Source organism: Panulirus ornatus, chromosome 11 (genome assembly GCF_036320965.1).
Source record: "Panulirus ornatus isolate Po-2019 chromosome 11, ASM3632096v1, whole genome shotgun sequence".
Taxonomy (NCBI): domain Eukaryota; kingdom Metazoa; phylum Arthropoda; class Malacostraca; order Decapoda; family Palinuridae; genus Panulirus; species Panulirus ornatus.
Genome location: NC_092234.1, coordinates 15,863,893 through 15,891,075, shown reverse-complemented (window position 1 = coordinate 15,891,075; position 27,183 = coordinate 15,863,893). Strand labels below are relative to the sequence as shown.

The window sequence follows — 27,183 nt, the reverse complement described above, 5'->3', positions numbered from 1 at the left end:
TCACTAACTTATGCAGTTTCTCACTTGAATCAGCCAACAGTGCTGTGTCATCAGTGAACAACAACTGACTCACTTCCCAGGCCCTCTCATCCTCATCAGACTGCAGACTCGCCCCTCTCTCCAAAACTCTTGCATTTACCTCCCTTACCACCCCATCCACAAACAACCTTCACTGGGAACCAGTCACTCTCTCTTCCTACTCACACAAATGCCTTACATCCTTGATTAAATCTTTTCACTGTTTTTAATAGCTTACCTCCTACATCATATACTTCCACAAAGCATCTCTGTCAACCCTAACATATTCCCTCTCCAGATCCATAAATGACACATACAAATCCACATGTTTTTCTAAGTATTTCTCAAATACATTCTTCAAAGCAAACACCTAATCCACACATCCTTTACCACCTCTGAAACCACACTGCTCCTCCCCAGTCTAATGCTCTGTACATGCCTTCACCCTCTCAGTGAATACCCTTCCATACAGTTTTCCAGGAATACTCAACAAACTTATGCTTCCCTCAAAGGGGTGGCCATTTCAATAGTCTCAATAACTAGTGAACACCAGTGCTGCTTCTTAGCCTTTAGCCCCTCACCCTTAACAGGCCACTGGCAGAGGGGCAACTCTAGCACAGTGTTTCCTAAGGCTTCTATTTTTTTTTTTTCTGTTACCAATTATTAGTATATATGCAAAGACTAATCAGATACAGTGCTATGTTAGTAAGGTAAGCTCTATTCTCATTGAATACTTGTCTAATGCTCCTTCCAGCTACTACTACCTAATATTCCTGCCTAAATGGTCCTACCTACAATTTCCATCTAATGCTCCTACCATTTTGCAAAATGGCATACTAACACATGGTGCTCACTGCAAGAAACTCTAGTTATAAAGAATAAGCTGTGTGAATTAAGTGTTGTCAAGTGTTACATATGACAAGAAGAGATTGTATGTTTGTGGACAGAATTCCACCTGGAAGACTATTCATATACAGTGCTATGTTAGTAAGCTCTATTCCCACTGACTACTTCTGTCTAATGCTCCTTCCTACTACTACTACCTAATATTCCTGCCTAAATGGTCCTACCTACAAATTCTATCTAATGCTTGTACCGTTTTGCAAAATGGCATACTAACACATGGTGCTCACTGCAAGAAACTCTAGTTATAAAGAATGAGCTGTGTGAGTTAAGTGTTGTCAAGTGCTACATATGTCAAGGAGAGATTGTGTTTGTGGACAGATTTCCACCTTGAATATCATTTTTGGTTTTTCTCTTGTTCTGAAAGTCTGCAGGAGACAACCATTGTTTTGTTGTATTCACTGAAGGTTAGGTCGTTAGGTGGTTTTTAGAACATGCCCCTGCTATCCATCCAGCACCACAGCATAAATGATACCCATAAAAAATGAATATGGTTGACTTGCCCATCCATGAATTTTAAGCCTCTCAGTGCTACGAAGGTCACTCTCCTGTTATGTGGCAGTGGTATGAACATCAATTTACTCATGTAAAATGCTATGAACATCAATCTAAACATGTAATTTTTTCCAACCACAAGTGACAACTAAAAGGGGTGGGAGTGAGGGGCTGGACATCCTCCCCTCTAGTTTTACTTTTCCAAAAGAAGGAACAGAGAAGGCGCCTAAGTGAGAGTTTTTTCTTCAAAGGCTCAGTTAACTGTTCCTTACACTACCTCACTATTGCAGGAAATTGAGAAAAGCTGGATGAAGTGAAGTGTTTTAGATATCTGGGAGTGGATTTGGCAGCAAATGGAACCATGGAAGCAGAAGAGAGTCACAGGATGGGGGAGGGGGCAAAGGTTCTGGGAGCGTTGAAGAATGGGTGAAAGGCGAGAACGTTATCTCGAAGAGCAAAAATGGGTATGTTTGAAGGAATAGTGATTCCAACAATGTTATATGGTTGTGAGACATGAGAGATAGATAGGGTTGTGCAGAGGAGGGTGGATGTGTTGGAAATGAGATGTTTGAGGACAGTATGTGGTGTGAGGTGGTTTGATCGAGTAAGTAATGAAAGCATAAGAGAGATGTGTGGTAATTAAAAGAGTGTGGTTGAGAGAGCAGAAGAGGGTGTATTGAAATGGTTTGGTCACATGGAGAGAATGAGTGTGGAAAGATTGACAAAGAGGATATATGTGTCAGAGGTGGAGGGAATGGGAAGTGGGAGACCAAAATGGAGATGGAAGAATGGAGTGAAAAAGATTTTCAGCGATCAGGGCTTGAACATATAGGAGGGTGAAAGGCGTGCAAGGAATAGTGAATTGGAATGATGAGGTATACGGGGGTTGATGTGCTGTCAATGGATTGAACCAGGGCATGTGAAGCATCTAGGGTAAACCATGGAAAGTTTTGTGGGGCCTGGATTTGGAAAGGGAGCTGTGGTAATGGGTGCATTACACATGACAGCTAGAGAGTGAGTGTGAACAAATGTGGCCTTTGTTGTCGTTTCCTGGTGCTACCTCTCACACGCATGGTTGGAGGGGGGTGTCATTTCATGTGTGGCAGGGTGTCGTCAGGAATGGATGAAGGTGGCATGTATGAATTTTTTTTTTTTTTTTTTTTTTTTTTTTTTTTTTTTTGCTGCTGTCTCCCGCGTTTGCGAGGTAGCGCAAGGAAACAGACGAAAGAAATGGCCCAACCTACCCCCATACACATGTATATACATACGTCCACACACGCAAATATACATACCTACACAGCTTTCCATGGTTTACCCCAGACACTTCACGCGCCTTGATTCAATCCACTGACAGCACGTCAACCCCGGTATACCACATCGCTCCAATTCACTCTATTCCTTGCCCTCCTTTCACCCTCCTGCATGTTCAGGCCCCGATCACACAAAATCTTTTTCACTCCATCTTTCCACCTCCAATTTGGTCTCCCTCTTCTCCTCGTTCCCTCCACCTCCGACACATATATCCTCTTGGTCAGTCTTTCCTCATGCATTCTCTCCATGTGCCCAAACCATTTCAAAACACCTTCTTCTGCTCTCTCAACCACGCTCTTTTTATTTCCACACATCTCTCTTACCCTTACGTTACTTACTCGATCAAACCACCTCACACCATGCATTGTCCTCAAACATCTCATTTCCAGCACATCCATCCTCCTGCGCACAACTCTATCCATAGCCCACGCCTCGCAACCATACAACATTGTTGGAACCACTATTCCTTCAAACATACCCATTTTTGCTTTCCGAGATAATGTTCTTGACTTCCACACATTCTTCAAGGCTCCCAGAATTTTCGCCCCCTCCCCCACCCTATGATCCACTTCTGCTTCCATGGTTCCATCCGCTGCCAGATCCACTCCCAGATATCTAAAACACTTCACTTCCTCCAGTTTTTCTTCATTCAAACTCACCTCCCAATTGACTTGACCCTCAACCCTACTGTACCTAATAACCTTGCTCTTATTCACATTTACTCTTAACTTTCTTCTTCCACACACTTTACCAAACTCAGTCACCAGCTTCTGCAGTTTCTCACATGAATCAGCCACCAGCGCTGTATCATCAGCGAACAACAACTGACTCACTTCCCAAGCTCTCTCATCCCCAACAGACTTCATACTTGCCCCTCTTTCCAAAACTCTTGCATTCACCTCCCTAACAACCCCATCCATAAACAAATTAAACAACCATGGAGACATCACACACCCCTGCCGCAAACCTACATTCACTGAGAACCAATCACTTTCCTCTCTTCCTACACGTACACATGCCTTACATCCTCGATAAAAACTTTTCACTGCTTCTAACAACTTGCCTCCCACACCATATATTCTTAATACCTTCCACAGAGCATCTCTATCAACTCTGTCATATGCCTTCTCCAGATCCATAAATGCTACATACAAATCCATTTGCTTTTCTAAGTATTTCTCACTTACATTCTTCAAAGCAAACACCTGATCCACACATCCTCTACCACTTCTGAAACCACACTGCTCTTCCCCAATCTGATGCTCTGTACATGCCTTCACCCTCTCAATCAATATCCCTCCCATATAATTTACCAGGAATACTCAACAAACTTATACCTCTGTAATTTGAGCACTCACTCTTATCCCCTTTGCCTTTGTACAATGGCACTATGCACGCATTCCGCCAATCCTCAGGCACCTCACCATGAGTCATACATACATTAAATAACCTTACCAACCAGTCAACAATACAGTCACCCCTTTTTTAATAAATTCCACTGCAATACCATCCAAACCTGCTGCCTTGCCGGCTTTCATCTTCCGCAAAGCTTTTACTACCTCTTCTCTGTTTACCAAATCATTTTCCCTAACCCTCTCACTTTGCACACCACCTCGACCAAAACACCCTATATCTGCCACTCTATCATCAAACACATTCAACAAACCTTCAAAATACTCACTCCATCTCCTTCTCACATCACCACTACTTGTTATCACCTCCCCATTTGCGCCCTTCACTGAAGTTCCCATTTGCTCCCTTGTCTTACACACTTTATTTACCTCCTTCCAGAACATCTTTTTATTCTCCCTAAAACTTAATGATACTCTCTCACCCCATATATGTATATATGTATATGTGTGTATGTATATGTATGTATACGTTGAAATGTATAGGTATGTATATGTGTGTGTGTAGGCATTTATGTATATACATGTGTATATGGGTGGTATGGGCCATTCTTTCATCTAATTCTTTGCGCTACCTTGCTAACGCGGGTGACAGTGTGAAAGTATAATAAATATAAAAATAAATGTGTAAAGGTAGTTATGGGAAATTATTTCTTAGCTGATCTTGCTTAATATTTATCACATGGTGTTTCAACTAGAACCATTTGCAAATTTATGTAAAAGGTACTCTTTCTTGTGATTCCACTAGTTTTTGCATTGGTTCATAAACGTTTTTAGAGGTGAAAATTATCCTTGCTCAAATAATGTAATGGGGATATTGTATGTAGAGCATTTTAAGTTACACCTACCTTTTACCTAATGGAGTATGATACAGCCACAGAAACAAATCATATATTTTAAAACTTCATTTTCCAACATGTTTGAAAACTGGCTCCTTATTTTTTATAAGTTGGGGCTAGTATCCTTATAATCATCTCTAGTCACTTCTACTTTCCAGTATGAGTCATTTAATATATTACTGGCTGTTTTGGGCCATGTTTTTCAGAACCAGTAGGAGGCCAGAACCCAAAATTTTGGACTTAGCTTGGATTTTGACAGAAGCATTATTTTCCTGAACTGTGGAGACAACTGATTAATGGAAATTAAGTTTAAACATAAAAACAAATTGCTTAACAGACAATGGCAACATGCCATATAACAATATGATGAACATAATTTTGATATTGTCTTAAACATCAGAAGATTTGGTAATTGGAAACTTAGGTTAGAACACTGATTACAAACAAAAGACAATAGGTTAGAAAACTGAAACACTGATACGAACAAAAGACAATAACATTTTTCAACCAAGATGATGACAGACTACAGCAACATTGCCATTACATAATACACCTACAGTTTTTTGCTGCCATATAAGAATTCATGCTTGGTAATTCCCATATGTTCAGATTCAGAAATTATGATCTAATGGTTACTCAGTTCATACCACAAGGAAAATGTTTCTAAAACGGAAATGAAGTATCAATAATGACCATATGACATATTTACACTGAAATGATTTTACAAGCTGTACATCCTGATTCTGGTCCTAGAATAATTCAGGTGTCATGAGGCTTTCCATTTTTCACGTACGTATAAAAAAAAAATAAAAAATTTATTTTCATATAGGTTTGAATGTAATTCATCACTTTGAAAAAACATTTTGCTCAATCTATGCTCTAATTACTAGCATGTACCTAAGCATTTATTTGTGGTTTTGATAAATATATGCCAAATGTAATTCCTTATGCATTGTTCCCACCAGAATTTGAAACTGGTCAACCTGGCCCCCCCCTTTTTTTTTTTTTTTTTTTAACTCTGATGGACTTTATAAAACATGAGACCCTCCATGTTGCATCTGCATCACTTTTTAAACCTCCTTTTTGAATAATACCAACTGACCATTTCTGGCTGCCTTTCATTATCATCTTTGATGATGCAGATGTGGCTTTTCTCAAAGACATATTGAAACTGGTACTACTGTTTTACAGGATTCATTAGTGTTGTCATGCACCATGCAGTTTTACTTTGACAAGTAAATTAATGCTCAAGAAGTCAGCCACATCCATAAACCATTGGCTAGGACAGCGGATGATGAACAGTGGTGATGTGTCTATCAGGGTAGAGTAGGTGCTGAGTTGCATTTGAGCAAGTGGCATCCTATATTTTGGAATGATGTTTGTTATGCTGAAAAAATGGGTATTCTCCATAGGACAGACATGCTAGTGTGACAGTTTTATCGTATGAGTGCAGTTTCATATGGGTGTGTGACTGATGAAATGGAATCCAAGATTGAGTTGGAGGACAGTTGTTTTATATTTGTCGGATCATTTAAATGTGTTGGAGTGTGTTTTGTAAGTGTGGTGTTTGCTGGGGGTATTCTGTTCATACAGGTGGCTGAAGTATGAGGGTGGGACAAGCTTTTTATCTTTGTTTGAATGTTGGTGGGAGCTTATGAAGTGGCTTGGATGGGAAAGGGCCAATGCTGTTGCACAGATCTGGACACCAAGCTTGTTAAAGTCACGTATTATCTTTGTTTCGCTGTACAAGTGTTAAATTTTATTGGCTATTATGCAGATGATTGTCCTGAATGACCTGACAGGAAGAGCATAGTTTAGAGTAGTGCAAATATATTGTTGATAGAGGATACAGTGCTTAGGGATTCCATGATTGGTACTAGTGAGTGTTCTAAGGGAATTTATTTTGTATGTGGATTGCACACTGATGTCTGTGATGTGGAAGGTAAAGGTCGCAAGTGTTTTTAGTTTCTTGTTTTGTATGAACAACCATGTGTTGGTGATGTTCCTCTTTTTTTTATACTTAGATGAATATTCCACCTTAATAACATAGGGGATAGGGGAGAAAGAATACTTCCCACGTATTCCCTGCGTGTCGTAGAAGGCGACTAAAAGGGGAGAGAGCGGGGGGCTGGAAATCCTCCCCTCTTGTTTTTTTTTAATTTTCCAAAAGAAGGAACAGAGAAGAGGGCCAGTTGAGGATATTCCCTCAGAGGCCCAGTCCTCTGTTCTTAATGCTACCTTGCTACTGCGGGAAATGGCGAAGTTTGAAAAAAAAAAAAAAAAAAATAACTTTATACCTATTCACCATTTCCCGCATTAGTGAGGTATCAAGAACAAATGACTGAACCCCATAAGGGAAAACCTTCACCTGGCCCATATCTCTGTTCCTCCCCACCCCCTCTTTTCTAGGAATGAAAAATAAGGGGGTAGGATTTCCAGCCCCTTCACCCACCCACCCCTTTTAGTTGCTTTCTACGACACAGGGAGGTAATCTTTCCCCCCTATCCCCAGGAGACTTATGTGAGGAAATATCAGAGAGATTGAGTGTATAATGGCAAAATGTGAGAGCAAATGAAGAGAAGGGAATGAATTGTGGAGTGGTAGAATGGGTGAAATGTAATACTTTGAGGTGTTTTGGGCTTGTGGAAAGAATGCAAGACTAGGAGTTTACAAGGAGCGTTTATGATAGTAAAATTAAAGGGGTTGGTGTGAGTGGAAGACCACCTGTGCCATGGGCAAATAGAGTAGAGGAATACTGGAGGGAGACTCACAGAGGAAGAATGCGTGAAATGATGTATGTGAAGGAGGCATGTAAGGAGGACATGGATAAGTAGAGACTCTTGCATGGCCACCCCTTACCCCTTGATGGGTGTTCCCAGAGGGAACAGGCATCAGAGATGTAGATAGATACTATTGATAGATATAGTTTTATTTTGAGTTGAAAGTATGCAGAATACTTAGTAATGAATTAACTTTATTTTATTTGATTTTGGATGTTCCAGCCCATACACAATCAGTATGATTCAGGAGCTGATGCATTTTATGTTTCTATTCTGTGTTGGATCAAGTTCCTCATTATTGATTACACTATATGTTAATAAACCTGCCAGACATACATCCATCTGAAACAACACTGTCTAGACAAACTCAAGTCACATTCACTGTCTACACCCTGAACATCACCCATCACTACAGCACTACAAATACAGTTTAATTATATCCCAAGACCTGTCATGCCCTTGATGCTACTACTGTAAAGAAGACATGAAGCACTTACAACTCAGTTGCCCTGTACTCTTTGCATATAGATTCAAACACATCACAACACTTTATGGTCCTGACCAGTGGACATGGCCAGCTTCCTGAGTGCTGCAGAAGACTCATAATGATAGAAGGGACTCCTGTGGTAGAAAGTATGTTTTTATAGAGTATGAGGAAGCCATGAATATTACTTGGGCTTAGGGCCCCAATAAACCTTAATCCAGTTCTGGGTAGGTAGGTATTATTTCTCAATCACATGCACACTTACAATGGCAATCTCTTCATAGGTAGGTAGGTACTCTCAGTAATATTATTGTCTCTTTTACAGCCTGATGATCAGTTTATCATTGTTGGAACAACTCGTGGGGAAGTGAGATTATTCAGTAAAGGTGGGACAGTAAGTATAGTATACATGAAATTATATGATATTATGAAAGCCTCACATTTAGTAACAAAAATATGTATATATTCATAAGATGAATACCGTAATTCCTTAATGTTGATGCTTTAGAATGAATAGGCTGCATGTGATGATAAAAAATTCCTGATGGAAATTAAAGTAAGACCTCTTAACATCATTCAAGATTTTTAACTGGAACATATTCATAAATCTGACTTACTGTGATGTACTCACTGGCAACTTACTGAAGTTTCGTAAGACATAAGGAATGGAGGATTACACTATTATTTTCCAATTTTTCATAATGTTTGCAGGAAGAAGGTGTATTTACAGTTCACCAGGGAGCTGTGTCCACTTTGGTTCCACACAGCTCTGGCTCGCTTCTTCTTACTGCTTGTACAGGGATCCACGAGACTTCTTTGTGGAGCATGACTGATCTGTTTGATGAAAAGTATGTGTTTTGCTATGTTTTTAACTGAATTTAAGTCATAAGGTATGATGAATTATAAGACTTTTCAAACCAGGGCTGTGAGAGACAAAAATACCACCATATCCCCTGCATCTAGGTAGTGACTAAAAGAGGGGTGGGAGGCTGGAAATCCCTCCCTTTTATATTCTTACTTTCTTAAAGGAAAAACAAAGGAAAGAGGAAAGAGCTACGTGAGAATATTCTTTTTTAAGGCAGTCATTTGTTAATGCTTCCTTGCTAACAAGGTAAACAGCAAACAAGCATAAAAGAAAAATTTAAGGATGAAAAAACAATAGAGATGGAAAGTTTGTGTTGTATGGATAGAATTAGAACAGAAAAAGTAAAGAATGGAAAGGTGTCAAGGATATTTAGTGCTATGGAATTGTAAGAGAGACTCTTAAATGTAAACCTTCCTCCTCCTCCAATTTAGTTTTCAGATGTCTTTTAAAACAGAGGTCAGAATACATAATTCTGTGTAAATAATATTTAATTTTATAGAAAAAGTCATGATAAAAAGTGCTGAACATGCATTAGGTTCTAGGGCTTTACAAGTTCCACAGAATCAAATAAAGTATACAACCACTACTACTACTACCATTGACATTGCAAGCCTATGATGCAGGTTTCCTCACAAATCAGAAACATGTATCAGGGAGACATGTCTTTTGCCATTGCTTTGTTAAAACTTGTCAGCTGTGGGTGAAGTTTGAGATTTTCTGTGCCTGTCATGTGGCAAGCGGACAATCAACCTTATGGTGTTTATTTATTTTTTCCTTCTTTCCCTCTAAGGTTGTGTAAATGTCCTTTTTATATTTAAAAACAACAGAAATATTTAACAAAAAATATTTCATAAATGTCAAAAAAATTAATGATGAAAGTGCCCAAAAGTTTGCAGACAGGAATAGGGATGATACAGTTTTAGAGATATCATCCAAACATGATTTTTGATTGTCAAAGAAAATTGGTTGCAACATAAACTGTTGGGGTAAGTTGCATTTCAGCTGCTTGGTTGTTTATATAATGACAGTGCTAGTTTATGTACTGTTGCCATTTGTAAGCTCTTGTCTGTCCAAACATGACCATATGCTAACATAATCATTTCTACATGTGCCTGGCATTCCACCATAAACTAATGAAGGATGCAAGCATGTTGTAGTAGCACAAACATGTTTTTAAACTCATACATAGAAATGAACCTAAACATTTTCTCTATCTAAAGACTTCTCAGAAATATCTCCATCAACGACTTTGCCCTAGTATGGTATTATCACTGTGGTGAGGAGGTTCATCTACTGAAGTACAGTATACATCCCATTTTCTCTGAGTCTCAGAAGTCATGTAGGAATGATTTCTCTTTAGTTTATCATCTCTTTTCCTCTTAGAAAACTTTTTGGTGAATGTGTTGCTACATCAGCTACATTTATGAAATGTTTTCTGTTGTAATGTATTAGAAACATGTTTTTTTTTTTTTTTTTTTTTTTTTTTTATACCTCGTCGCTGTCTCCCGCGTTTGCGAGGTAGCGCAAGGAAACAGACGATAGAAATGGCCCAACCCCCCCCATACACATGTACATACATACGTCCACACACGCAAATATACATACCTACACAGCTTTCCATGGTTTACCCCGGACGCTTCACATGCCTTGATTCAATCCACTGACAGCACGTCAACCCCTGTATACCACATCGCTCCAATTCACTCTATTCCTTGCCCTCCTTTCACCCTCCTGCATGTTCAGGCCCCGATCACACAAAATCCTTTTCACTCCATCTTTCCACCTCCAATTTGGTCTCCCTCTTCTCCTCGTTCCCTCCACCTCCGACACATATATCCTCTTGGTCAATCTTTCCTCACTCATTCTCTCCATGTGCCCAAACCACTTCAAAACACCCTCTTCTGCTCTCTCAACCACGCTCTTTTTATTTCCACACATCTCTCTTACCCTTACGTTACTTACTCGATCAAACCACCTCACACCACACATTGTCCTCAAACATCTCATTTCCAGCACATCCATCCTCCTGCGCACAACTCTATCCATAGCCCACGCCTCGCAACCATACAACATTGTTGGAACCACTATTCCTTCAAACATACCCATTTTTGCTTTCCGGGATAATGTTCTCGACTTCCACACATTTTTCAAGGCTCCCAAAATTTTTGCCCCCTCCCCCACCCTATGATCCACTTCCGCTTCCATGGTTCCATCCGCTGACAGATCCACTCCCAGATATCTAAAACACTTCACTTCCTCCAGTTTTTCTCCATTCAAACTCACCTCCCAATTGACTTGACCCTCAACCCTACTGTACCTAATAACCTTGCTCTTATTCACATTTACTCTTAACTTTCTTCTTCCACACACTTTACCAAACTCCGTCACCAGCTTCTGCAGTTTCTCACATGAATCCGCCACCAGCGCTGTATCATCAGCGAACAACAACTGACTCACTTCCCAAGCTCTCTCATCCCCAACAGACTTCATACTTGCCCCTCTTTCCAAGACTCTTGCATTTACCTCCCTAACAACCCCATCCATAAACAAATTAAACAACCATGGAGACATCACACACCCCTGCCGCAAACCTACATTCACTGAGAACCAATCACTTTCCTCTCTTCCTACACGTACACATGCCTTACATCCTCGATAAAAACTTTTCACTGCTTCTAACAACTTGCCTCCCACACCATATATTCTTAATACCTTCCACAGAGCATCTCTATCAACTCTATCATATGCCTTCTCCAGATCCATAAATGCTACATACAAATCCATTTGCTTTTCTAAGTATTTCTCACATACATTCTTCAAAGCAAACACCTGATCCACACATCCTCTACCACTTCTGAAACCACACTGCTCTTCCCCAATCTGATGCTCTGTACATGCCTTCACCCTCTCAATCAATACCCTCCCATATAATTTACCAGGAATACTCAACAAACTTATACCTCTGTAATTTGAGCACTCACTCTTATCCCCTTTGCCTTTGTACAATGGCACTATGCACGCATTCCGCCAATCCTCAGGCACCTCACCATGAGTCATACATACATTAAATAACCTTACCAACCAGTCAACAATACAGTCACCCCCTTTTTTTATAAATTCCACTGCAATACCATCCATACCTGCTGCCTTGCCGGCTTTCATCTTCCGCAAAGCTTTTACTACCTCTTCTCTGTTTACCAAATCATTTTCCCTAACCCTCGCACTTTGCACACCACCTCGACCAAAACACCCTATATCTGCCACTCTGTCATCAGACACATTCAACAAACCTTCAAAATACTCATTCCATCTCCTTCTCACATCACCACTACTTGTTATCACCTCCCCATTTACGCCCTTCACTGAAGTTCCCATTTGCTCCCTTGTCTTACGCACCCTATTTACCTCCTTCCAGAACATCTTTTTATTCTCCCTAAAATTTACTGATAGTCTCTCACCCCAACTCTCATTTGCCCTTTTTTTCACCTCTTGCACCTTTCTCTTGACCTCTTGTCTCTTTCTTTTATACTTCTCCCACTCAATTGCATTTTTTCCCTGCAAAAATCGTCCAAATGCCTCCCTCTTCTCTTTCACTAATACTCTTACTTCTTCATCCCACCACTCACTACCCTTTCTAAACAGCCCACCTCCCACTCTTCTCATGCCACAAGCATCTTTTGCGCAATCCATCACTGATTCCCTAAATACATCCCATTCCTCCCCCACTCCCCTTACTTCCATTGTTCTCACCTTTTTCCATTCTGTACACAGTCTCTCCTGATACTTCCTCACACAGGTCTCCTTCCCAAGCTCACTTACTCTCACCACCTTCTTCACCCCAACATTCACTCTTCTTTTCTGAAAACCCATACTAATCTTCACCTTAGCCTCCACAAGATAATGATCAGACATCCCTCCAGTTGCACCTCTCAGCACATTGACATCCAAAAGTCTCTCTTTCGCACGCCTGTCAATTAACACGTAATCCAATAACGCTCTCTGGCCATCTCTCCTACTTACATAAGTATACTTATGTATATCTCGCTTTTTAAACCAGGTATTCCCAATCATCAGTCCTTTTTCAGCACATAAATCTACAAGCTCTTCACCATTTCCATTTACAACACTGAACACCCCATGCATACCAATTATTCCCTCAACTCATGTTATTCTGTTGAATTCATATTAATTTTCCTCTCTACTCATCTTCTTTCCTTTTATCCATTTATACCAGTCTGATGACTTTTATGCAGGAGGACTTTTTTTTGAGAATTTAAAAGAAAACAAAAACTCATCAGAAGGCAAGCAAAGAATAGAGGTGTTGGTTAGGAGTGCGTATGTGTCACACTAACCAGGGAGAAAGCCAACAAGAAAGGGTGAAGTTTATAAGATATGGGGAAAGTATTTTAAAGAGCTGATTGGAAATGATGGTGACAAACAAGAAAAAGGTGAAGTTTATAGGAAATGGAGAGAGTATTTAAAAAAAAAAAAGACATTGGAAATGATGTTGAAGGACATATCTATTGATACAGTATGATTAGCAGGTAGGAGAGAGCAGAACAGATATCTGGGAGATGGGTACATTATGAAGGAATTAGTAAGAAAAGCAGTAAATCTTTCAAAGAATAGAAAAGCAAGGGGTACTGATGGAATTATTGAAGGAGACATAGAAGAGTGGAAGTGAAACTGCTGTGAAAAAGGTCTGAAAAGTCTTATGTAGAAGCATAGAGAAGCATGTATGTGCCCATGTCTGGAGGAAGTCAGTAATTGTCCCACTGCATAAAGGGAAAGAGAATAAAAGTGTTAGAATTATTGGGAAATAACACTAAATTGCATACTTGGCAAGATGTTTGATAGTTTGGCTGTTACCTTTAAAGGATTAGGGAACCCTTGCTAAAAAAACAAGGTGGGTTTAAGAGAAGAGACTTTGTAGACTAGATTTATGCATAGAGTAGAGAGATTTTAGAGAAAAAGAGAGTGTATGTCATACATATGCATTGAAAAGGGATATGATAAAGTGGAGAGGAAATCACTTGGGTAGGCTCTAATTCTATACAGTGTGCATGGAAGAATTCAGTGTCAGTGAACTCTGCTTGCTTGAGGTTACACCATGAGAGAAAAGTCACCTTTGGTGAGGTTGTATCATCATCACTTGGTCAATTAATTGGGTACCTGGCATAGGTTAGGGTTTATTTATAGATGCAGTGCCAGCCAGTGAAGTAGGTGCAAGCGGGGCCATGGCAATTATATTGACACGTATCACTTCACCCAGCCTAAAATAGTGTTATTTCTGTTAGTGAATTGAGCACCCTTTATCAAGCCGTGACAAATATATGACTCCTGGCATAATACATGTGCCAGGCTCAGTAGCATCTTATCTGTTGATGGAGGTGGCATTGCCTTGTTGTGTTCCCCACTTATGCCCTGGATTTTTTTTCCTCTCTTTTCATACCTCTACCACCTACTGTGGTTGGAAATATTCACATTACAAGTGACAGAATAGCTTCTGTAGTTGCACTTTATAAGGGAAATAAGCCACTTATGGAAATGTTTGATATACTGGTGGGAGCTTGAGATCTGTACAATTATGGGTGAAGAAATTTAACGATAGCAGCAGCACTTCTCCACCTACCCATGTTAAACACCCAGGAAAGGCCAGAAATACCTTACGCATACTCTGAATGTTCTTAAACATCAAGTGAATGCAGATCCATGCTTGAATGCTAAAGAATTAAAAGAAAAAACCTTAGACTGCTCAGTGATGCATTGGTAAGGACAGTGCAGTGCTGCTTGCAGAAGGACCTTCAGTGAGGGAGCAGCAAGCTGCATTCCAAACCACTTGTAACCCATAGATGCTAGAGGAAAAGAGTCAGTTTTTGCAAGAAATATGTATTGTGGATATGGCTACATTCAGAAGTGTCTTTCAGAATGATAAATCCACCTTTTCTGTGACAGGTGGCCATGGCAGACATGTATATAATCGACCAGTCTGTGACTCATTTGGCCCAAGTACATTGCAAGCACTGTAAAGTTCCATGCTTCACTTAAGATATGGGATTGTTTGTTATTATGGTGTTGGTCCTTGTAGTGTTGCTTAAGAATGAAACTATGAACAGACATAGTTCCCCTAAGCTACTGTGTGACCATCTTCCAGATTCACTCAAAAAGTGCAAGGCTGAAGTGTTCAAGTAAGATGGGGCTCATTGTCACACTGTGAAACTAGTCACTGATTGGCTTAAGGAATGTGCATTGGAATTTTTAGTGACTGGCATAGGAATTCACTGGATTTAAATCCAATGAAAATTTTTTTGTGCTTATGAAAGTGAAATTATGTAAAGGTTATACCTTGTTGTTGTTTGAGATTAAACCTCCATGCAACTCAGGAGGTGCGGCCCCTGTGCTCTAGGGCAGCCCGCTGGTGGTGAGGGACCTAAGCACAAGGCCTAGGGGGTTGAGCTTGTTATCCCACCCGGCCCCCACGAGAGCCAGGTCCCCTCTGGTTATACCTCTTCACTACTTAAGCTGAAGGCAGCTATTCATGAAATTTGGGCAAAGGTGGACACTAAATGGTTTCACAACCTTGCTGATTCAATTCCTGGTCATTTCAAGGGGTGTATAAAGAGGAAAAGGAAACTAGTAAATTACTAGTTGGTGGTGAATACACAGTTTTCAAGGTTTTCTTTCATTTTTATCATTAATTGTCATGCCACAGCCCCTCATGCCAACTTCAGTGATGTGCAGTGTATGATGTGTATACATCATGAACTGTTCATAGAATGTAGAACATGAGTAACAGCATAGGATGCAGTCACTGTAGCCAGCAAATTGATGAAATATTTTTATTTATTCATGTATGGTTGAGCATATCCTGGACCTTGGCAGCTTGTGGTTACCATAGCAACCCCATTAGCATGCTTTTAAAATTTTTAAGTTTAGAACAACAAAAGCTGTATCCAGCATGGACACGGCAGACCCATGAAAGCTTTAACCTCCATGGAATGGGTTGATAGATTACAACAGGTTATGGTACTGTTGCATTCACATTTTTAAAGATTGAATTCCACATATATAGTGCCTTGAATTGTAATACCACAAATACTCTTGAAAAAGCTTCTTTCACCTTTTCTTTTCATCAACAGGTTCACTTTACATGACTGCCAGCATGCAGATTTTAGTAATGCTCAGGATAAAATTATTGGTACAAGTGAGCAGACAGCAAAAGTAAGTTGGCTACTCTTTTGGTAGTTTCTTTCAACTTTTGTTAGGTTCTATCAGTAAATTTGTGGCTGATTATCAGGATCACATGGAAACTTTAACGTTCAGTAGCGAGCCACCCATGCCAAGCTCCCAGCATTGGTTTGTCCTTCTCCAGCTTATTTTTAGTTTCATTTTGTACTTATAGAAGCTCTTCATTCACAAGAAATATTTTCCTCCTTTAGTGAGGCAAAACATACCTTCTTTAAGTATTAGAAAGTCTGTCTTAGGGTTTGTCCAAATTGCTCAATACGTTTTGTTACATCAGGTAAAGTATACTACTCTAAAGGAGCAGCTTATAAAATATATTTCAGGTATTTGTATCATCTTGCTTATTCTGTTTTCTGATTCTGCTACTGTAATTTGTGAATGCCCACCTGGCTGAACGTGGTGATACTAGAGTATGATTAGAAGTTACAGTAAATGAAAGTCGTGTTGTTCAGCCAAGGCATCTGCTGGTAGCAGAGATGGATTTCTTGTGCAATGATCTCCAGAAATATGTCATTAACAGTGCTCAACAATTAATCATCTCTTAATTGCATGATGGCAAATATTTATTTATTTTATTCATTTATTTTGTCGCTGCCTCCCGCATTAGCGAGGTAGCGCAAGGAAACTGACGAAAGAATGGCCCAACCCACCCACATATATATTTATATACCTAAACGCCCACTCATGCACATATACATACCTATACATTTCAACGTATACATACATATACATACACAGACATATATACACATGTTCAGTGTTGTAAATGGAAATGGTGAAGAGCTTGTAGATTTATGTGCTGAAAAAGGGCTGGTGACTGGGAATACCTGGTTTGAATTGAGAGATATACGTAAGTATACGTATGTAAATAGGAGAGATGGCCAGAGAGCATTATTGGATTACGTGTTAATTGATAGGCGTGCAAAAGAGAGACTTTTGGATGTTAATGAGCTGAGAGGTGCAACTGGAGGGATGTCTGATGATTATCTTGTGGAGGCGAAGGTGAAGATTTGTAGGGGTTTTCAGAAAAGAAGAGAGAATGTTGGGGTGAAGAGAATGGTGAGAGTAAGTGAGCTTGGGAAGGAGACTTGTGTGAGGAAGTACCAGGAGAGACTGAGTACAGAATGGAAAAAGGTGAGAACAAAGGAGGTAAGGGGAGTGGGGGAGGAATGGGATGTATTTAGGGAAGCAGTGATGGCTTGCGCAAAAGATGCTTGTGGCATGAGAAGCATGGGAGGTGGGCAGATTAGAAAGGGTAGTGAGTGGTGGGATGAAGAAGTAAGATTATTAGTGAAAGAGAAGAGAGAGGCATTTGGACAAATTTTGCAGGGAAATGATAGAAATGCCTGAGCGATGTTTAAAAGAAAGAGGCTGGAGGTCAAGAGAAAAGTGCAAGTGGTGAAAAAGAGGGCAAATGAGAGTTGGGGTGAGAGAGTATCATTAAATTTTAGTGAGAATATAAAGATGTTTTGGAACGAGGTAAATAAAGTGCGTAAGACAAGGGAACAAATGGGAACTTCAGTGAAGGGGGCTAATGGGGAGGTGATAACAAGTAGTGGTAATGTGAGAAGGATTTGGAGTGAGTATTTTGAAGGTTTGTTGAATTGTGTTTGATGATAGAGTGGCAGATATAGGGTGTTTTGGTCGAGGTGGTGTGCAAAGTGAGAGGGTTAGGGAAAATGATTTGGTAAACAGAGAAGAGGTAATAAAAGCTTTGCGGAAGATGAAAGCCGGCAAGGCAGCGGGTGTGGATGATATTGCAGTGGAATTGATGAAAAAAAGGGGATGACTGTATTGTTGATTGGTTGGTAAGGTTATTTAATGTGTGTATGACTCATGGTGAGATGCCTGAGGATTGGCGGAATGCTTGCATAGTGCCATTGTACAAAGGCAAAGGGGATAAAAGTGAGTGCTCAAATTACAGAGGTATAAGTTTGTTGAGTATTCCTGGTAAATTATATGGGAGGGTATTGATTGAAAGGGTAAAGGCATGTACAGAGCATCAGATTGGAGAAGAGCAGTGTGGTTTCAGAAGTGGTAGAGGATGTGTGGATCAGGTGTTTGCTTTGAAGAGTGTATGTGAGAAATACTTAGAAAAGCAAATGGATTTGTATGTAGCCTTTATGGATCTGGAGAAGGCATATGATAGAGTTGATAGAGATGGTCTGTGGGAGGTATTAAGAATATATGGTGTGGGAGGCAAGTTGTTAGAAGCAGTGAAAGTTTTTATCAAGGATGCAAGGCATGTGTACGTGTAGGAAGAGAGGAAAGTGATTGGTTCTCAGTGAATGTTGGTTCGCGGCAGGGGTGTGTGATGTCTCCATGGTTGTTTAATTTGTTTGTGGATGGGGTTGTTAGGGAGGTGAATGCAAGAGTTTTGTAAAGAGGGGCAAGTATGCAGTCCGTTGTAGATGAGAGAGCTTGGGAAGTGAGTCAGTAAAGCACATCTAGCATTTACATAGTGTATACTGCCATTTGCAGGTTGGGATTGCAAGCCAAAGTAAGATTAACCTTATCTGTCTGATATATTTTTGTAGATGTATTTCATCATGGTATATTATGAAAAGCCTTGATATTATTATAAAGGAGTTGCTGATGGAAAAGCCATACATAATCTGAATATTTCATTATTTATAGAAATGAATATTTGAATAGATAAATTAGAGATAAGAATTTTCTTAAAATTTTTCACTGTGGCAAGAATTTAGTGTCATTCTCCAAACTTATACGCTAATTCTGAAATAATGTTACAGTGGAATGAGCTGCTGTTTTTGGGGACTTATAGTAACCAGATGAAAATGTTTGAGTGCCTGTGTGCTGAATGTGAAACCTGTCATCTTAGTTATAATGATTAGCAAATAAGTTATAGAGGTAAATGAATTTTGCAGTATTACAGGAATGAAGAGAATAGCTAGGATAACTAAAGATGTTAGCAAGATGTTTGTACAGACCAAAGCAGATATTAGAAATGTTATATTATTATTATTTTGCTTTGTCGCTGTCTCCCGCATTTGCGAGGTAGCTTAAGGAAACAGATGAAAGAAATGGCCCAACCCACCCCCATACACATGTATATACACACACATCCACACATGCAAAATATACATACCTATACATCTCAATGTACACATATATATACACACACAGACACATACATATATACCCATGCACACAGTTCACACTGTCTGCCTTTATTCATTCCCATCGCCACCTCGCCACACATGCAATACCATCCCCCTCCCCCCTCATGTGTGCGGGGTAGCGCTAGGAAAAGACAACAAAGGCCTCATTCGTTCACACTCAGTCTCTAGCTGTCATGCAATAATGCCCGAAACCACAGCTCCCTTTCCACATCCAGGCCCCACACAGCTTTCCATGGTTTACCCCAAACGCTTCACATGCCCTGATTCCATCCACTGACAGCACGTCAACCCCGGTATACCACATCGATCCAATTCACTCTATTCCTTGCCCGCCTTTCACCCTCCGGCATGTTCAGGCCCCGATCACTCAAAATCTTTTTCACTCCATCTTTCCACCTCCAATTTGGTCTCCCACTTCTCCTCATTCCCTCCACCTCCGACACATATATCCTCTTGGTCAATCTTTCCTCACTCATTCTTTCCATGTGCCCAAACCATTTCAAAACACCCTCTTCTGCTCTCTCAACCACGCTCTTTTTATTTCCACACATCTCTCTTACCCGTACATTACTTACTTAATCAAACCACCTCACACCACACATTGTCCTCAGACATCTCATTTCCAGCACATCCACCCTCCTGCGCACAATTCTGTCCATAGCCCACGCCTCGCAACCTTACAACATTGTTGGAACCACTATTCCTTCAAACATACCCATTTTTGCTTTCGGCGATAATGTTCTCGACTTCCACACATTCTTCAAGGCTCCCAGGATTTTCGCCCCCTCCCCCACCCTATGATTCACTTCCGCTTCCATGGTTCCATTTGCTACCAGATCCACTCCCAGATATCTAAAACACTTTACTTCCTCCAGTTTTTCTCCATTCAAACTTACCTCCCAATTGACTTGACCCTCAACCCTGCTGTACCTAATAACCTTGCTCTTATTCACATTTACTCTTAACTTTCTTCTTTCACACACTTTACCAACTCAGTCACCAGCTTCTGCAGTTTCTCACATGAATCAGCGACCAGCGCTGTATCATCAGCGAACAACAACTGACTCACTTCCCAAGCTCTCTCATTCACAACTGACTTCATTCTTGCCCCTCTTTCAAAAACTCTTGCATTCACCTCCCTAACAACCCCATCCATAAACAAATTAAACAACCATGGAGACATCACACACCCCTGCCGCAAACCTACATTCACTGAGAACCAATCACTTTCCTCTCTTCCTACACATACACATGCATTACATCCTCGATAAAAACTTTTCACTGCTTCTAACAAATTTCCACCCACACGATATATTCTTAATACCCTCCACAGAGCATCTCTATCAACTCTATCACATGCCTTCTCCAGATCCATAAATGCTACATACAAATCCATTTGCTTTTCTAAGTATTTCTCACATACATTCTTCAAAGCAAACACCTGATCCACACATCCTCTGCCACTTCTGAAACCACACTGCTCTTCCCCAATCTGATGCTCTGTACATGCCTTCACCCTCTCAATCAATACCCTCCCATATAATTTACCAGGAATACTCAACAAACTTATACCTCTGTAATTTGAGCACTCACCCTTATCCCCTTTGCCTTTGTACAATGGCACTATGCACGCATTCAGCCAATCCTCAAGCACCTCACCATGAGTCATACATACATTAAATAACCTTACCAACCAGTCAACAATACAGTCACCCCCTTTTTTAATAAATTCCACTGCAATACCATCCAAACCTGCTGCCTTGCCGGCTTTCATCTTCCGCAAAGCTTTTACTACCTCTTCTCTGTTTACCAAATCATTTTCCCTAACCCTCTCACTTTGCACACCACCTCAGCCAAGACACCCTATATCTGTCACTCTATCATCAAACACATTCAACAAACCTTCAAAACATTTACTCCATCTCCTTCTCACATCACCACTACTTGTTATCACCTCCCCATTAGCGCCCTTCACTGAAGTTCCCATTTGCTCCCTTGTCTTACGCACTTTATTTACCTCCTTCCAGAACATCTTTTTATTCTCCCTAAAATTTAATGACACTCTCTCACCCCAACTCTCATTTGCCCTTTTTTTCACCTCTTGCACCTTTCTCTTGACCTCCTGTCTCTTTCTTTTATACATCTCCCACTCAATTGCATTTTTTCCCTGCAAAAATCGTCCAAATGCCTCTCTCTTCTCTTTCACTAATAAACTTACTTCTTCATCCCACCACTCACTACCCTTTCTAATCAACCCACCTCCCACGCTTCTCATGCCACAAGCATCTTTTGCGCAATCCATCACTGATTCCCTAAATACATCCCATTCCTCCCCCACTCCCTTTACTTCCATTGTTCTCACCTTTTCCCATTCTGTACTCAGTCTCTCCTGGATGAAAGCCTCCAATGAAAAAATTCATGAGATGAATTGCAGAACAAACTTTATGGAGGTGTGGTTAAGATTACAGATCAAAAAAGTGGACTGTGTAGATGAATAGACTTAATGATGGCTTAGGGTACATCAGTACGTAGTGTCAAGGAAGTGGTTATAGGTGTTGCGTGTTTCTTTTTATTAAGTGAAATTTTGTATCAGTATACATGGTTCACCTTTAGAGTGGAACTTTTTTTTTTTTTTTTTTACATAGAATAGACATGTATTATGCTGTTTAGCATGAAAACTATGTTTATTGCATTACAGTTCTAAAGTTATGTGAAATATAGTGTCAAAATGTAATTGGTAATTAAATTCTTGAAAATTGACAAGTAGGTTGATAGTTATTGATTTTTATTACAGGTAACTCATTCGGTAATGTTAATATGTTCATGAACAGAGAAATTAAACTTCTTGGTCATTGAAATGAATTACCAAATTTTCTCTGCAATTTTTTTCTTCAACAGCTGTACGACCTCAATACAAGTCAGATTGTGAGTGAGTTTACACCAAAATTATCCAACCATTACCGCTTCAATACAGCTGTCTTGGATCCCTCTGATGACCTCATCCTCACTGATGGGGTTTTGTTTGATGTTCGGAATGGGAAACAGGTAAGTCAGATTTTTTCAGTTGGAGTTATCATTTCTTATAAATTACAGTTCTATTTTACATGTGGAAACTGTATTTTCAGTTTAGGAATTATAATACAGGTTGCTTTGGGAAACTGAAAGGATTTTTTTTCATACTTTGTTTTTATTTGCCATTGATTTAGTATCAGTAACAGACACTGAGCCTTTTTGTAAGCGTGAAATTACCTTTTTATTCAACAGTTTAAAATCTTTATAATAACATGGTACAACTGAGTTGTCCTAAGACTTGATTTTTTTTTTATACCTTCACAGGTTCACAAGTTTGACAAGATCAACCCTATTCTTAACGGTGTCTTCCATCGCAATGGATTGGAAATCATAAGCACATCAGAGATTTGGGACCTTAGAACTTTTCACCTTTTGAGAACTGTTCCGGTCCTAAATCTCTGTGATGTTGTCTTTAATCACACCAGTGATGTTATTTTTGGTATTACTGTTGGAGATCTGCTTGATGAGACACATGAGAATGCCTTTGAAACTTCATTTAAGACAGTGGATGCATCTGATTACTCCAATATAGGTAATATCTGTGTATTATTTACTTTATTGAACAGCTTATTAGGATCATACACACCCATATTAGGTTTACAGGCTGAACCTTTTGACATGAAATAGGTGTCCTACTTGTTAGCTGTAAGAGATTTATACTTTGGAAAATAATATCTGATATTACATCCATCGGTTTATAAAACATTTGTTGCATCAGACTTTTCCAATGACATACACATACTCACAAACTTTGAGTTGGATAAGTGCTGAAAATATTTTTTAATGTGGCATCAGTGCCAATTTTTAAGGAATTACTTCAAATTATATATACATTACTGATTGTCATAACATATGAAGATGCTGAGGATCAATTAATGACAGCTTTCCATTCGTAGTTAAATTGCATTGTTCTGCTCAATAGAAATTTACATTTTTTGCTGGTGGTAGTGTTTTATATTTTTTATAATGTCTTCTAACCAGTCACTTTTACAGCATTCCCCAAAAAGACTTTTGAAATCAAAAGCCAGTACTGTAAACTTTAACCAGATTGACATAACAGGGGGAAAACTTTCAGATTAGCTCTCATTTTACCATAAGTTCCCCTTTTAAAAAAGAAAAATCCAGAAAAAAAAATAAAAGTAGTTCCCATGTGTATGTGAGGAATAACAATTTGTACAATATAAGGATTAAATTGTACTCTAATGTGGACTCCATCTCTTAAACTTTCTTTACTATCATATTATTGTTTAAGCTCTGTATAGTTTGAATTCAACATCTTATCATTTAGCCTATTCCATTCCTCTGGAACTTTACTACAGAAGTACTTCACCTTTTCTAACTAGTTTCTTGCTATGACTTTCTTGTTGGTCTGTTTTGCATCACTCAACAAACTGTTCATTTTTGACAGTATTGTGTGATCAGGAGACTTGAAGCTTGTAACTGAGTCTTCCTTCATCCATTTCTCTTCCATTGCAAGCAAATTTACAGCCTCAACATACTACCTGTAACTCATCTTTCTGTCTATATCTCTTATGCCCATTCCCTCAGGGAACTCCCTCAAGGGGGTGGCCATGGCAAAAGTCTCCATAACTGATGAACTCCAGTGCCACCACTTCTTAGCCTTCAGTGTCTCACCCTTAACAGGCCCCTGGCAGAGGGTTACTCTAACAGCATTTCTAGAGGCTTCTCCCTAAAGTTCCTATCAACTACTACTACCTAATGTTTCAACTTACTGCTTCTACTTAATGCTCCTGCCTAATGTTTCTACTTTACTATTCATCTTATTTCAAATTCCATCTTTTGTTGTTGAAAATTAATATATAATTTGCCTTCTAAATATTTCCAGTCCTAAGAACTCGTTTGTTTTTCTTGCCACCAGAGTCCTTCACATGAAAGAGATACATGCTTATGTTTCTTGCCCTATTTTATAGACTATATCCCATATGTCACCAGCAGTAATCTTTCACCTTCAAAAATTTCAAAACTGTCTGTTACCCTCCAGACACTCATATTGTATCATGTATCTGGCGGCTGCAAGAGTGATACCTATGCATCTGGTAGCCATATACACAAAAACACAGCAACTTGGGAAGAAAATTGATTCAGTGCGAGAGAAATGATGTGGCTGGTGGGTATATGAGAAAGGGTAGTGAGTGGCTCAGATGATAAAGTTGCTTCAACTTACTCGTAGTCTTTAAAGTATAAATTGGATACTCAATACACTTTACAGTTGTTTCTGAGCATCTAGAGAATTGAATGACATAAGACCCATAACTATAGTTTGGTTTCTGCCAGGAAATTAACGGCTGAAAAATCAAAGAAATTCACTTTTGAGCAGAACTTATTAGGCTGAAAAATCAAAGAAAATCACTTTTGAGCAGAGAACTTATTATAGATCTTTTTGATAGTTTCCAAACAATGTTTACACCCATGACTATTTCGCCATTGTAGTTATCATTTGTGATTATCTTGGGATTCAAGTAAAAACATACTAGAAATGTATGTTAAATATGTTTTATGATGTTGATGTCTATTAGAAATGTTTTATTATAAAACACAGTTGGTTCAGTTGCGTGAAATATTCATATTGTAATTAATGCTCAAGTATCTGGTATCTCCCATTGTGTGTTAGCATTTAAAATTTGTTACAATATTTTTTGTTCACAGCAACGGTTGATGTTCGTCGAGTAGTAAGCTCACTGGCTATCAACAAGAATGACACACAGGTAGCATTGGTTGAAACAGAGAGTGGAACAGATGACTCATCAGAAGATGCTGTTGTCAGAGTGTATGAGATTGGCATGACTAGGCAAGATGATGATGAATTGGTGAGTGTACTGAAAATCTTTTGTACATGCCTTGGTTTTTTAAACTCACATAGGTTCCATGAAAATGGGTAACATGCATTTTGCCATACTGTGGATTAAGTTATCAGTAAGGTGTTAACCCTTTCATTGTGGCAGCTCTGATGTCCACTGTACATTGTGTGTGAAATATTCTTAGTTATTTTAGGACATATCTCCATAAGTTACATAATATGAATCAGGAAAAAATTATTTTAAATTAAATAATATACGTACAACTCTGCCTGATGAAACAGTTTTTACTTACACTAAGTGCCCTTTGCTTTATGCTCTTATGCTGCTAAGCATGTGTGGTATAGCACTTCAGGAGTACTGTCAGGCATTCACGGTGAAATGTTTGGAATTTCTGAGAGTGTCTTGTCACAAACAAGTATGATTACTGAGGGTTTTCATAATTAATATATATCCTGTAAAAGTGTCACAGCTTCACAAGTTATATTAGCACAGATATACCCTGGGAAGGGGAGAAGGAAATCTACCTCCATATTCTGTGTTACAGGAGACAACTGAAGGGGGCAGGAACTGGGAATGGAAACCCCAACTTGTATTTCAATTTCTGAAAGATGAAACAGAAGGACCCCAGTGGGGAATGCTCATCCACCTTGATGGCTGAGGCTGGGGTATCTAAATTTGTATGTGTGGATGTAACCAGGAAAGGAGAGATAGGTAGTATGTTTAAAGAAAGAAACCTGGATGTTCATATTCTGAGTAAAACAAAGCCAAAGAGTAAAGGGGAACAGTGGTGTGGAAATATCTTTGGAGTAAAGTCAGGGGCTGGTGAGAGGACAAGAGCTTATGAAGGGGTAGCACTACTGCTAAAGCCAGAACTGTGGGATAATGTAAAAAAGTGTAAGGGAATGAGCTCTATATTGATGTGGGTGAAAATGAAAGTGCATTGTAAGACATTATTAGTTCCTCTTTACCTGGCCACGAGAAGTAAGATCATGAGAGGCAAGTGTTGGGAGTGGCTGAGTGAGTGCATTAGCAGTTTTGATGCAAGAGACTGGGTATTAGTGGTGGGTGATTTAAATGTGAAGGTAAGTAATGTGGCAGTTCAGGTTGTCATTGGGGGAGCATTGGCTATTCTGAAAAGTGAATGGAAATGGCAAAGAGCTTGTGGAGTGGTATGCGAGTTTGAAAGATGGTCAGCAGGCATTTTTGGATTACATCATATTTGTTAGGCATGCAAAATAGAACTTATGGACGTAAAGCTGCTGAAAGGGGCTACTAGTGTGATATCGTTGTGGATGAAAATAGATTAGTGGAAGTGAGCAAGCTAAGAAAAGAATTTTGTGAAGAAATACCAGGAGAGATTGAGTGTAGAATGGCAAAAGGTGAGAGCAAATGAAGCTAGAGGAGTGGCTGAGGAAGGGGAGCTATTTAGGGAAGCAATTCTGGCATGTGTGAGGCATGTAGAAGGTGAGAAGATTAGAAAGGGTAGTGAGTTGTGGGATGTCAAGGTAAAGTTGCTAGTGAAAGAAAAAAAAAAAGAGGTATATGTGCAGTTCATACAGGGAAAGAGTGCAAATTGGGATTATATGAAAAAGTGGCAGGTCAAGAGGAAGATGCAGGGGTTGAAAAAGAGGGAAAATGAGAGTTGAAGTAAGTATCAGTAAATTATAGGAAGAATAAGATGTTTAGGAAGGAGGTTAATATTAATAGAGTGCAAAAAAATGAGAGCAAATGGAACGTTGGTAAAAGGGGGGGGAGATGAGGAAGTGGTGACAGGTAGTGATGAAGTGAGTAGATGGAGTG

General features: G+C 39.5%; 1 protein-coding gene across 1 annotated transcript in view; it reads left to right on the top strand.

Annotated features, from left to right (window-relative positions):
* Positions 1–27,183, top strand: part of mahj (LisH and WD40 domain-containing protein mahjong) — a 212,913-nt gene that overhangs the window by 173,814 nt on the left and 11,916 nt on the right. Inside the window, exons 21-26 of the mRNA XM_071666225.1 lie at positions 8,565–8,633; positions 8,951–9,087; positions 16,244–16,325; positions 22,391–22,537; positions 22,829–23,096; positions 25,232–25,392. Of these exons, the coding sequence (XP_071522326.1) occupies positions 8,565–8,633; positions 8,951–9,087; positions 16,244–16,325; positions 22,391–22,537; positions 22,829–23,096; positions 25,232–25,392 (864 nt within the window). The remainder of the gene's footprint in view (positions 1–8,564; positions 8,634–8,950; positions 9,088–16,243; positions 16,326–22,390; positions 22,538–22,828; positions 23,097–25,231; positions 25,393–27,183) is intronic.